Here is a 13,308-nt window from a genome sequence, read left to right on the forward strand (position 1 = left end):
TGAAGCAGCTGTTATTGTTAACTGAAGAGGCTATTTTTGAAAATACATATTTAATACCTGAGTGATCCCAGATATTTGGTGTTTATTTTGAGATGATTTGTACTTCCTGTAATTAGTAACAGCCCTTTTTTATGAAACCCACAGCACTATTTAAGCAACTAAACCCTCTGACCCACTAAACATCAGTTATACTTCTTGTTCAAGTCAATTCACTTCATTAAATGAAATTTACTTTATTATTTTATTTTGTATTGTGATAAGAATAGTTATGTGGTCTACTCTCTTAAATTTTTGAATGTACAGTACAGTGTTGTTAACTATAAGCCCAGTGCTATACAGCAGATCTCTGGAACTTACTTGGCATAGCTTTATGCCCATTGATTAGCAGCTCCCCACCCCTCCACCCCACCCCACTCCCCGGCAGTCACCGTTCCACACTGTAAGGCTATGCATCTATCTTAGATTCCTCCTGTAAGTGGAATCACGCCATACTCGTCTTTCTGTGACTGGCTTAGTTCACTTGGCACAGTGTCCTCAAGGCTCACCCATGTTGTCATATGTTGCAGGATTTCCTTCTTTAAGCCTGAATACTATCCCAGCGCATGTGTATGCCACCTCTTATTTATTCACTCCTCTGTCAGGGACATTTAGGTCCTTCCCATGTCTTGGCTGCTGTGGATCATGCTACAGTGAATGTGGGAGTGCTGGCGGCTCTTCATTGTCCTGATTTAAATTCTTTTGGGTCAGAGTTCCCCGTCATGGCACAGCAGAAACTAATCCAACTAGGAAGTTGTGAGTTCAATTCCTGGCCTTGCTCAGTGGGTCAAGGATCCAGCATTTCCGTGAGCTGTGGTGTAGGTTGCAGACACAGCTCAGATGTGGTGTTGCTGTGGCTGTGGTGTAGGCTGGCAGCTGTAGCTCTAATTCAACCCCTAGCCTGGAAACCTCCATATGTCTCGGGTGCAGCCCTAAAAAAATAAATAAATAGATTCTTTTAGATCAATCCCCAGGAGGGGGATTGCTAGATCATGTAGTAGTTTTATTTTTAATTTTTGAGGAATAAGCCAAATTTATCAAACACCTGCTATGGTCAGTAGCAGATCCTGGCTGTACGGTGGTGAACGGAATGAAGGGTAGAGTTTGCCCTCAGAATTTCTGTTGTGTAACCACTGAATAAACATCACGTTATAGAGAATAAGTGCTATGAGAGCAAAATCACTGACTCTGGATGAGTACATCACAGGGAAAGCTGACTTAGTGTAAAGCGTTCTGTGATTGGCTCTTGGATTCCAAACATGATGACTTCTCGTCCTGAGGGCGGGCTGTGGCAGAGAACCGACCCTCTCAGGCGAGGCTGTTCGGCCCCACGCAGGTGGGGAAGGACTCAGAGGGATGATGGGTAGGTGGAGATGGAAAAGAGGGAAGCAGCCCAGTAGACAGGTGCAGAGGTGAGGAACTGTAGGATGCTTTGGAGGAGCAGCAAGGAGCCCACTGTAGTTTCTGGGGTGGGCAGGGTAGTTTATATGAGAACTGTGAGAGAAGGCTGGAGAGGAAAGCTGGGGCTTGTCTTGAAGACTGTCAGCATTATTCCAGAAGTAATCAGGGGAGTTCCTGTCATGGCTCAATGGTAACAAACCAAACTAGTATCCATGAAGACTCAGGTTCAATCCCTAGCCGCCGCTCAGTAGGTTAAGGATCCAGCGTTGCCATGAGCTGTGGTTTAGGTCACAGACGTGGCTCAGATCCCATGTTGCTGTGTCTGTGGTATAGGCTGGCAGCTACAGCTCCAATTTGCCCCCTAGCCTGGGAACACTGATATGTTACAGCTGTGGCCCTAAAATGACAAAAAAGAAAAAAAAAGTAATCAGGGACTTGGAGCCTGGGAGATTATCTAAGCTCTGAGAAGGGGCGGGGATCATTTGAAGGCTGCATTGCAGAGGTCGGAGCCTGGGGACAGGAAGGGTGGTTAAGGGCACTGCCAGTACCCTCTCAGTGCCTGCCTCAGGGCAGTCTGTGCTAGACATGCGACTGGGGACCAGAGGGGCACAAAGATGGACATGACACCTCCAGGAGAGGGGCCAGTGTTGCTCACACAAATCTACGCCATAGGTGCAGGGTCATGGAATGGAGCCACCAGCTCTGGGAGGTGCAGCCAGGGAGAGGAGGAGATGTCTGAGCAGAGCCCTGGGCCATGGCCAGCTGGGCAAGTGGCCTTGCCCACCTGAACAATGGCACTGTGGTGTGGGCTGGGAGAACCTGGCCTCTGTCTGCCTGTCCGCCATTGTCTTGCATCTTTTTATTGGCAAACATCTCGTTTAAAACTCATATAACTGGAAACTTGGCTCTGGGAAGAATCTGAAGCATTTTTTTCTGTCGTTCCATTAAAAATAGTCTGCCAGATTTGCTTCCTCAGCGCCCCCGCCCTATGTGTACCTGAACCTGAGGGCCACTGTTCTAACCTCAGATGCCATTTCCTAGTGGGTCTTTTCGACATGAATAGAGACTGTGGTTTCCATGGGCTGAGCCCGGAAGCCCCTGATTGGGTGGAAAGGGGCCCCTTCCTTCCTCCCCTCTTTGTTCCCAGAACGTGGAGCCAGAAATGCCAAGCTGGAATCTTCCGCAGGACAAAGTCTCTGGAAAGACTCCCGAAGCTATATAGCTTTTGGGTCCTTGCGCAAAGATAAAAACAGTATTTCTAAATAGATTGCTTACATCTCTGTTGTGTTCAACTATTAAAAGTTCCATTGGAAGGTCTTAGAGAATTGAAATGTCAGTAATTGAAATGTCAGACATTGAGCACCACAGGGGCAGCTCTGTGTAGATTCCTTTGCCCACCACACACACTCGTACATGCACATGCACGCCCACCTGTGTGCTTGCACACACACGCCCAGATCTGTGTGTGCCCCAGGCCTGGTTGCATTCTATCCAGTGGAATGGATTCTCATAAACTCAGAGATGGATTGTCCCTGATCCATCACCATGAAAGGCTCTTGAATCATCTTGGCCACGAGGCAAGAACTGTGAAATTACGCAACTCTCAGTGTTGCAGCAGACATGCCAAATTGTACAAGACTGATTTCAACTATAGGGTAGGACTCCTACTTTAGCTCAGTCCAGCTCTGTACATAGCCAGATTCGTGGCATTGTTCCCTTGATGAGCAGATTTTAACTTCCTAGTCCATTCAGTGGTTTATGGAGATGTATATCTTCAAACAAGTTTAGCAGCCTTGGATTTTTTCTTTCTTTTCCTTCTCTTTCTCCTTTTCTTTCTTCTTTCCATTCGTCCTTCCTTCCTCTTTCCTTTTTTTTCTTTTTTAAAATTTTAAAGTCAACTTGGAGTTCCGGTTGTGGCGCAGTGGTTAACGAATCCAACTAGGAACCATGAGGTTTCGGTTCAATCCCGGGCCTTGCTCAGTGGGTTAAGGATCTGGTGTTGCCATGAGCTGTGGTGTGGGTCGCAAACGAGGCTCGGATCCCGCATTGCTGTGGCTCTGGCGTAGGCTGGTGGCTATAGCTCCAATTAGACTCCTAGCCTGGGAACCTCCATATGCGGCGGGAGCAGCTCAAGAAAAGGCAAAAAAAAAAAAAAAAAAAAAAAAAAAAATTAAAGTCAACTTTATTTGAAGTATAGTATGTTATCATGCACTCATTGTAATTGTACAGCTTGGTGAGTTTTGACCAATTTACAGATTTACTCATGTACTTGTGTTTCTTGTGTAACCACCACCATCCTCAAGAAATAGAAACTTTCGGTCACCCGTGAAGTTCCTTTTTTGTTTGGGCCCCTTTGTGGTCAGTCCCAGCCCCTTCCTCGGTTGGCCGCAGGCAACCCCTGATCTGCCCTGTTACTGTAGTGTAGCTTTGCCTGTTCTAGAATTTAATATAGGTGGAATCACATCAAATGTGCTTTTTAGTGTTTGGCTTCCCACTCAGCATGTTTCTGAGACTCACCCGTGTGGCCGCACGTGTCAGTAGTTCATGCCCTCTATCCCTGAGTAGTATTCCACTGTACAGATGCACCACAGCTTATCCATTCACATTGGGGTGTTTCCAGTTGGGGGCTATTCAGGGTAAAGCTAGCACCCTCAGTTGCATAGAAACATGTTCCTCAGGGACACTTCCCAAGTACATCATAGGAACTTAATAATCATTCATCCATTTTTTTTTAAGTTTTTGTATTTGAAATGTCTTATTAAATTCCAAAATGTTTAGTGTACTTTCGAATTTCAGAGAGATGTGTTCCAAAAGATTGTTTAAAGTCAGTTCTGGGAATTTTATTAACTTTTGCTTTTTAGGGCTGCACCTGCAGCATATGAAAGTTTCCAGGCTAGGGGTCAAATCAGAGCTGCAGCTGCAGGTCTACAGCACAGCCACAGCAATGCCGATCTTTAACTCACTGACTGGGACCAGAGATCTAACCTGCATCCTCATGGATATTAGTCGGTCTCCTTTCCACTGAGACACAATGGGAACTCCCCAGGTGATTCTAAATCCTATATTAACTCCACAGCCGCATGAAATATATGGAAATTATTATTAGCCCCATTATACAGATGAGGAAATGAGGCACAGAGAGGTTCAGTAACTTGCCCAAGGTCACAGAATTAGTAAGTGACGGAGCCAGGATTATATCCCAGGCAGCCTGAGGCCTATGCCCACAGTGATAACCACTGTCTTGTGCAGCCATAAGGAAGATGTGGTCCCTACGGTTGAAGAATTTGTGAGTGAGAGGCCCTGCACCTCCATCCAATCATAACACACTGCATGAAATGGTTTGGTTGGGAGAACAAGCAAAGGGCTCTGGGGGAGGGAGTTCTCGTCGTGGCTCAGCGGTAACAAACCTGACTAGTATCCATGAGGACTTGGGTTTGATCCCTGGCCTCGCTCTGCTCTGTGGATTAAGGCTCTGGCGTTGCCATGAGCTGTGGTGTAGGTCACAGATGCAGCTCAGATCCCATGTCACTGAAGCTGTGGTGTAGGCCAGCAGCTCCAGCTCTGATTTGACCCTAACCAGGGAACTTCCATACACTGTGGGTGCGGCCCTAAAAAGATAAGGGGGGGGCAGCTCTGGGAGCTCAGAAGAGGGAGGTGGTGGGGAAGGGATCAGAAGTAACAATGAAAGTTTATATTTATTGCACGTTTACTAAGTCTTAACAGTGCGTTAAGCACCTTTTCTTATGTAGCCATTCAACAACCCAGTTTTACCAATGAGAAAATGGGAGCTTGTGGAAGTTCAGTAACATGTCACTTCATCAAGGTTGCCTCAGGGGTTTTGAAGAATGACGAGGGTTTGGGCTGGATTTCTAGGTCCTAAGCCAGAGTAGAAGGGCTTGCCAGGGCCTCGGTGCAGCACAGGCAAAGTGGGGGGAGCTTTCAGGGATATGAAAATCCATCTTCATGTAAGCAGATTAACATGCTGCTTCCTAGGTGGTGTTCTGTGATGCGCCATCTAACCATCTATTGATAACTTTTTAGAATAAAAAGAAACTGTTTCAAATGTGTTTTGTTTTACCGACCAATAGTAACATAGACACATCTTTCCCATTCCATGCCTTGGGCTTCAGTCTAGGGCAGGGATCCTCAAACTTTACTGGGCATTATAGTCGTCTGGGGAGCTTATAAAATGCAGGTCACCCATCTCTACTTTGAATAAAAGTGCCAAATGATAGGAAAGCAAGCTGTTAACTAAGGAACTGAATGCATAAATATTTCTGATATTATATTTTGAAGTTAGTGCATAATTCATTTCTGTCCATTGTGCCTAAAATATAATTTTGGCCTTTTCAGAATGATAACAGAGCCTCGGTAGAAACCATAAATTATTGAAGGCTTCAGTTTTCTTCACCACCCTGTGCTTACTAAAGCCAGAATAGTGTATAAATATGTCAGAGAAGCTTTATAAACAACTCTTAGCCAAAAATAAAATCTGTATACTCTAATAACAATAAAATAAAAGGCAGGTCATCAAGAGATTCTGATTCCATGGTCCTAGGGAGAGCCTCGGCATCTACATTTTAACAAGCCGCATACTTGATTCCGATGTAAGATCATGCTTTGAGGTTAGTGGTCTCCAGGTCCTTCTGAATCATTTTCCTTCAGCAGGCAAACTAGATAACACCTCATTAAATTACACCCCTTTTTAAAAATCAGCTGGAACTTTTTGGTAGACAGATATTTGTTGCCTTTCTTAAATCATGAAGTAATAAGAATGGAGTAGGCCAGTTCTCAAAAAAGGAAGGAAATTCCGATATGTGCTACACCATGGCTGAACCTTGAAGACATTATGTTCAGTGAAATAAGCCAGTCATAAAAGGACAAGTACTGGATGTTTCCACTTATATGATGTATTTAGAGTAGCCAAATTCACAAAGGCAGAAAATAGAATAGCGGTTGCCAGGGGTTGGGGGAGGAGGGAATAGAGAGTTACTGTCTAATGGGTACAGAGTTTTAGCTTGGGAAGGTGAAAGGAGTTCTGGAGATGGATGGTGATGATGGTGGCACAACAATGTTAATGCAGTTAAAGCCACTAAACAGTACACTGAAAAATGACAATAACAATAATAATAATAACAACTGTATGTGAGGAAAAAATTGAGCCAACCAACCTCTTTCAGCTTCGATAATTCTTTGCTTTCTTCTGAGACACTTGATGATCTTTTTCACCTTTATTGTGTTGCCTAATGTGTAACAAGCAATCCTCTTCCCCCGCTCAATGACAAAACAGTCCTACCTTCCTCTACTACTTAAACTTTAGTAAACTGTCATGGCTCAGTGGTTAATGAATCCGACTAGGAACCATGAGGTTGCAGGTTCAATCCCTGGCCTTGCTCAGTGGGTTAAGGATCCAGTGTTGCCATGTGCTGTGGTGTAGGTTGCAGACTCAGCTTGGATCCCGAGTTGCTGTGGTTGTGGTATAGGCTGGCAGCTGTAACTCTGATTGGACCCCTAGCCTGGGAACCTCCATATGCCGCAGGAGCGGCCCTAGAAAAGGCAAAAAGACAAAAAAAATTTTTTTAAATAAATAAAACAAGGAAATACATGTAGCCATTCCTCTGGACATGAGTACTGCTCTCACTTAGAGTCAACTTACAAATGGCAGCTCTGTCCCCAGTAACTTTTTCTATCATGAAAGCACTGGAATGAGGTCTTTTTAAAACCAACTCTTAGGAACCCAAATTTCAGTTGAAGTTTGAACACACGTGGTGCGATTGAGGCCACCCACTTGACCCAGGTGGCCCTTGGAGGAAAACAGGGGTGTCTGCATGGCTGGATTTGCACAGTGCATGCCCCCGGGGGGAGGCGACAACTCTTGGGTTGGCAAGTTCATTTTGGCAAAGAGGGTTGGAGCATCCAGAGGTCAGAACTGTTCCCATGTGGGGATAAATTGTTTACCAATCGTGGTCCTTGGTAGCAAACCAAAGAAGCTGATGCTGGCTAACTTAAGCAGAAAAGGAATTTTTCAGGAAATCAGGGTGTTCCTAGAATTAACGGAAAGGTTGAAGAGCTATGCTCAAAAACTAGGTTAGGAAGCCACCACCACCCTCTAAACTCAGACACCTCTGCCACAAACAACTGCTCATTTTCCCTGTCTCTTTGCTTCATTCCCTCAAGATTCAACACTGCCCTCTGATAGGAGAGGATTGTCTGATTCCAGATCCCCTCTCTGTACACCAGCCTGCTAACGAGTGGGGCAGGGGACTGTCTGCCACACCTTCAGACTCTGTGGCCCCAAGGGGCCCCACCCAGACCCCCACCCAATGGAAGGTCATTCAGCAAAATGCAAGTCATTGGGGTTCCCACTGTGGTGCAGCGGGGATTGGTGGTGTTTCTGTAGCACCAGGACACGGGTTCAATCCCAGTCCCACACACTGGGTTAAAGGATCTGGCATTGCCACAGCTTGGATCTGACCCCTGGCCCAGGGAGTCCATATGCTGCAGGGCAGCCAAGAAAGATAGAAACAAACAAACAAGCAAAAAATACAATTCTTGTCCTCTCCAACATGCACTTTGTGGGGTTTGTTTGTTTTGTTTTGTTTTCAGGGCTGCACCTGCAGCATGCGGAGGTTCCCAGGCTAGGGGTTGAATTGGAATTGCAGCTGCCAGCCTATGCCACAGCCACAGCAATGGTGTATCCAAATGGCATCTGCCACCTACGCCACAGCTCACAGCAATACCAGATCCTTGACCCACTGAGCTAGTCCAGGGATCAAACCCACATCCTCATGAATACTAGTTAGGTTTGTAACCCACTAAGCCACAACAGGAACTCCTTCCAGTATGCACTCCGGACACAGCATTTTTCTTTAATCTGTTTATAAACCTCCAGTTACCAAGTGAGAGAGGGTTTGGGTCAGAGAGACAAGTCTATTATCACTATCGGAAAAGCAAATCCACACACTCGTTGTTGGTTGTTTCCTAAACATCTTCCTGGAGCCCAGGGATCGGTGCCATCTTCCATCTACTGAGGATCTACTACCTGGGATCTGGGTGATCTAGTGTACAAGTCAGTCTCGAATGAACTTGAATGAACAGAACTTCCTGTTACCTTAGCAGGAGGTTTGCTCTGGCCTCATGGGGACAGAACTCAAGTGAAACCTTGACTCTGAATCCTCACATAGTACTGTTTAACCCATTCATTGGGTCTCAACTTTTCCTCTGTTCCAAACTGGCAGCTGACAGCGATGAAAGTAAACTCTGGCTCACATTCGGGGAGCTACCTTTGTCCTCCTCATCCCCAGGGACTTAGGGAGTGCCAGAGTGAGACAGGAAAGAGGAGTGTGCCTGAGCTGGCAGCACACATGCATGCGAGGTGACATAATGCCTCTGCATATCTGGGGCCAGGGTTTCCTCTGCAGAGAGGTTGAGGAGCGGACTTGGGAAAGAGTGCAGGGGGGCTTCAGCATTTCTGGATGTTTTCTTTATTTAAAGGTATCTGCATCCAGTTTGCATATCCAATTGCTCCCCTTATACCTGCTTCTCATGGAAACTTTAGTCCATGGATCCCCTTTATTTTTGCCTAAAATCTCATTCTCCAGATACTTTTTTAGCTACTTTAGATCCCTCACTCCCTCCATCCCCAGAGTCAACCAGCATCCCCAAACCAGTGTGACATGTTTGTATATGTGCATAATTCGAATAATTTGTATCTGTGGGCTATTGAGTGGTGCTTTGTTTTTTTAACATTGTAAGTGAATATTATCATACTGTACCTGTCCTTTTGTCTTTTGTCTTTTTTTGTTGTTGTTGTTGTTGTTGTTGTTGTTGTTGTTGCTATTTCTTGGACCGCTCCTGCGGCATATGGAAGTTCCCAGGCTAGGGGTTGAATCGGAGCTGTAGCCACCAGCCTACGCCAGAGCCACAGCAACGCGGGATCCGAGCCGCGTCTGCAACCTACACCACGCTCACGGCAACGCCGGATCCTTAACCCACTGAGCAAGGGCAGGGACCGAACCTGCAACCTCATGGTTCCTAGTCGGATTCGTTAACCACTGCGCCACGACAGGAACTCCTGTACCTGTCCTTTTGAAACTGATTTTTTTTTACTCACCAGTTTATGAGAGATTTGCCTGTGTTGACAAGTGAAAATCTAATTCATCCTCACTACTATGTGGTATTTTGTTATAGAAATAAACTAGACTTTGGAGTTCGCATCATGGTGCAGTGGAAATGAATCCAACTAGGAACCATAAGGTTGCAGGTTCGACCCCTGGCCTCGATCAGTGGGTTAAGGATCTGGTGTTGCCATGAGCTGTGATGTAGGTCACAGAAGTAGCTCGGATCCTCCGTTGCTGTGGCGTAGGCCGGCAACTATAGCTCTGATTTGACCCCTAGCCTGGGAACGAACCTCCATGTGCCACAGGTGCAGCCCTAAAAAGAAAGAAAGATAAAAAGAGGCAAGAGCATGGCATTTGGGTCAGGAAAGGTGCTATCCAGGTTCTGATTGGGCTGCATTGCAGCTCTGATGCCACAGCTAATCGAATTGAGAATAAAAACAAACCTTGTGGGACTAACCTCTCTTGTGGGAGTTTCCTGGGACTCGCCTCCCTGGAGAAATGCCTGGAGGTCTTGACCACAATTGCAGAAGAGTGTTGACTTAGCTGCCTGATTCAGAACCTGTTGGCGCATGGCCAAAGTGAACGAAGCAGTGTTGTCACGGGCCTAGTCGTTTTTAGAAAGAACTTGGCCAGAGACCATTTCACGGAATGGCTGGGAGACACAATTTTTTAAAAATATTTCCAACGCATTTAAGATCTAAATTGTCCAAATGATAAATATAAGTCACAGTTTTGGCCGGGCCAACCTTTGGCCTCCTTAACACTCTTAAAAACTTAGGTAAAGAGAAGCCAGTTTCTTTGTTTGTGGTGCTTCCTGGACACCCCACGGGATTCCCAGTGGCCGCTAGGTTTTCTTCCTTCTCCAGCTCTGATGCTTCCAGAAAAGTTTGAGAGAAGTTAAGAGCTTTTGAGCCATGGCCTAGGTCAAAATTTTTACAAAGCCATTGACCACGTTTGCTATTGATCCAAAGGACTGTGCAAGGTGAAAGAAGCAGTTCCTGGGGACAAAATGAAATTGCTGATACAGAAGTAAATATCGCCCAATCAAAATGACCTAGTGCCCCTTTTAAGTCCCTTTTCTTCCCTTGGAAGGACTCTGGGAGAGACCCATGTGAAATGATTTTCAGGTCATGAGGCCTCCTCTGCCTTCAGCTTGGAGACCCAGGTGAGCCAGGGCCCTCGTGGTAATCATGTGCCCCTTGACAGTGGCTACACTGATGTGCCCTTTCCCCCCACAGGGTATGACTTCTGCCAGGTCCTGCAGTGGTTCGCAGAGCGGGTGGACAGGATCATCCTGCTCTTTGATGCACACAAACTGGACATCTCAGATGAGTTCTCGGAGGCCATCAAGGCCTTCCGGGGCCAGGACGACAAGATCCGAGTAGTGCTGAACAAGGCCGACCAAGTGGACACACAACAGCTGATGCGTGTCTACGGGGCCCTCATGTGGTCCCTGGGCAAGGTCATCAACACGCCCGAGGTGCTGCGAGTCTATATTGGCTCCTTCTGGGCGCAGCCCCTGCAGAACACTGACAACCGCCGGCTCTTCGAGGCCGAGGCCCAGGACCTGTTCAGAGACATCCAGAGCCTTCCGCAGAAGGCGGCGGTGCGTAAACTCAATGACCTCATCAAGCGAGCCAGGTTGGCCAAGGTAAGCCAGTTCCCCCTGCTCTCCTCCCTCAGGGAAAGGGGGCTCCCAGGAACCTCAGGGAGAAGGATGTGAAACAGGCTTCGAAGAGAGCCTCACCATACACATCCCTCTTTTTTTTTTTTCCCCTCCTATCTTTTTAGGGCCACACTTGCAGCATTTGGAGGTTCCCAGGCTAGGGGTCGACTTGGAGCTGTATCTGCCAGCCTACACCACAGCCACAGCAACACTAGATCCAAGCTGCATCTGTGACCTACACCATAGCTCACGGCAACGCCAGATCCTTAACCCACTGAGCAAGGCAAGGGATCTAACTTGCAACCTCATGGATAATGGTCAGATGCATTTCCACTGAGCCAGGACAGGAACTCCCACATCCCTCTTTAGAGTCTGGCTCCTAGTTCTGTGATCTTGGGCAGATGACTCAACCTTTCCAAACCTGTTTTCTCATCTGTAAAATGGAGCCAGTAAGAACATACCCTGGGGTGCATGGGAGGGTTCAGCGGACCTGGTGTGCAGAGTGCTTGGTGTAGCACCTGGCGCATGGGGAGGCATCCATGCGCTCACCGACCGGAAGCTGCTGTTATGTTAGGATGGTGGGAATGTAACCTGCTGAGCCAGAGAGATAGCATTGATGGGACCAGTGGGGTGCCGCGATACCACCACTCATCACTCTGTGCCTAAGGCAGGGAACTCTGTGTCACCGCCTGGACACAGAGGGGCCTCAAGAGGAAGGTTGGCTCAGCCCAGCCTGCCACATGTGCTGGTTTGAGAGGCTCGCCACCTCCCCTTTCCAGGTGATGGCTCCCGCTCCCCCAACCCCACCCCGCAGCTCAGCCTTTCAGCAGCCCCAGGAGTCTGTGCCCCAGGAGGGTGGGTGATAATCTGCTGACCACCCCAAGTAGTATAGTCCATTCTGTCCTATCTCTGAAGAGCAAGGAGCATGTGAGACTCCTCGAAGAAAAAGTATGGAAAAAATTGTTCTTTTAAAATTATGTGTATGGAGTTCCCATCATGGTTCAGCGGAAAGGAATCTGACTAGCATCCATGAGGACACAGGTTTGATCCCTGGCCTCAGTCGGTGGGTTAAGGATCTGGTGTTGGTGCTGTGGCTGTGGTGTAGAACAGTGGCTACAGCTCCAATTCAACCCCTAGCCTGGGAATCTCCATATGCTGCAGGTGCGGTCCTAAAATAAGACCAAAAAAAAATTATGTGTATATTTCATAAAGTCACATTCGTCTAAGGCCATAAGTGCCTCTAGAGTTTATCTAGTCCCTGTGATCATCCGAAGCACCCAGAGCCCTGATACAGGTGTGCATGTGTACACGTAATCTCCAGGTGATTCTGATGATCAGCCAAGTTTGGGAACCAGAGGTCTATCCTGACTCCCTAGTTTTACAAGCCCAAGGTAGGATGAGTGATTTCTTCAGGGTCACCTAATCCACTAGTAACAAAGTTTGGACTAAAAGCCCTCCTGGCTCTCAGTCTCACCTTCTGCTTCAGCCTTGTCCCTTCCACTAGAACCTTTTCTCAGCCTGCCCTCCAAATCCACTGATACCCAGGTCAGGAAGTGCGGTCAGTTCACTTCTTTGTTTTCTGGTAGCAAAGAACCCATGTCCCTTCCCACTTCCTCTTGCTGCTCTGTGAATGGCTTCTGCCCTGGCCCTGGGGCCCACAGGCTGGCCTCCTGGAGTCGACCACCACTTTGCCTCATTTGGTCAACAGCTGTTGAGCACCCCTGGACCAAGGCTGGGTAGCCTAGTCTGGTGGAGGGCAAACCCCTCTGTTACGGAATGGTGGGCTGTGTGCTGCTGGGATGTGGACACTGCGCCCCGAGCAGGGGCCAGCGTGGAGTGGGGGTGGGGAGGGCTCCACTGAGGCTACCTGCTGGCAGGTGACCAGCACCTGACATCCTCATTGCCCATTATCACTGCCCTCCTGCCAGTGTACTCACAGGGCAGCCTCCCTCTCCATGATGAAAAAGCCACCCCCCCAGCAGCGGGCCCCACCCATCATCCCTGGATCTGCTCTTCCTCCCCACTCAGATTTGCACCCAGCCCACTCATGCCCTCTTCCCTGTGGCACAGATGATCTGGAGTCAC

The 13,308-nt window shown here is 47.5% G+C and overlaps 1 protein-coding gene across 1 annotated transcript in view; it reads left to right on the forward strand.

Annotated features, from left to right (window-relative positions):
* Positions 1-13,308, forward strand: part of EHD4 (EH domain containing 4) — an 85,692-nt gene that overhangs the window by 55,073 nt on the left and 17,311 nt on the right. Inside the window, exon 4 of the mRNA XM_021097351.1 lies at positions 10,796-11,208. Coding sequence (XP_020953010.1) covers positions 10,796-11,208 — 413 coding nt within the window. The remainder of the gene's footprint in view (positions 1-10,795; positions 11,209-13,308) is intronic.

The sequence above is a fragment of the Sus scrofa genome, chromosome 1 (assembly GCF_000003025.6).
Source record: "Sus scrofa isolate TJ Tabasco breed Duroc chromosome 1, Sscrofa11.1, whole genome shotgun sequence".
In the NCBI taxonomy this organism is placed as follows: Eukaryota; Metazoa; Chordata; class Mammalia; order Artiodactyla; family Suidae; genus Sus; species Sus scrofa.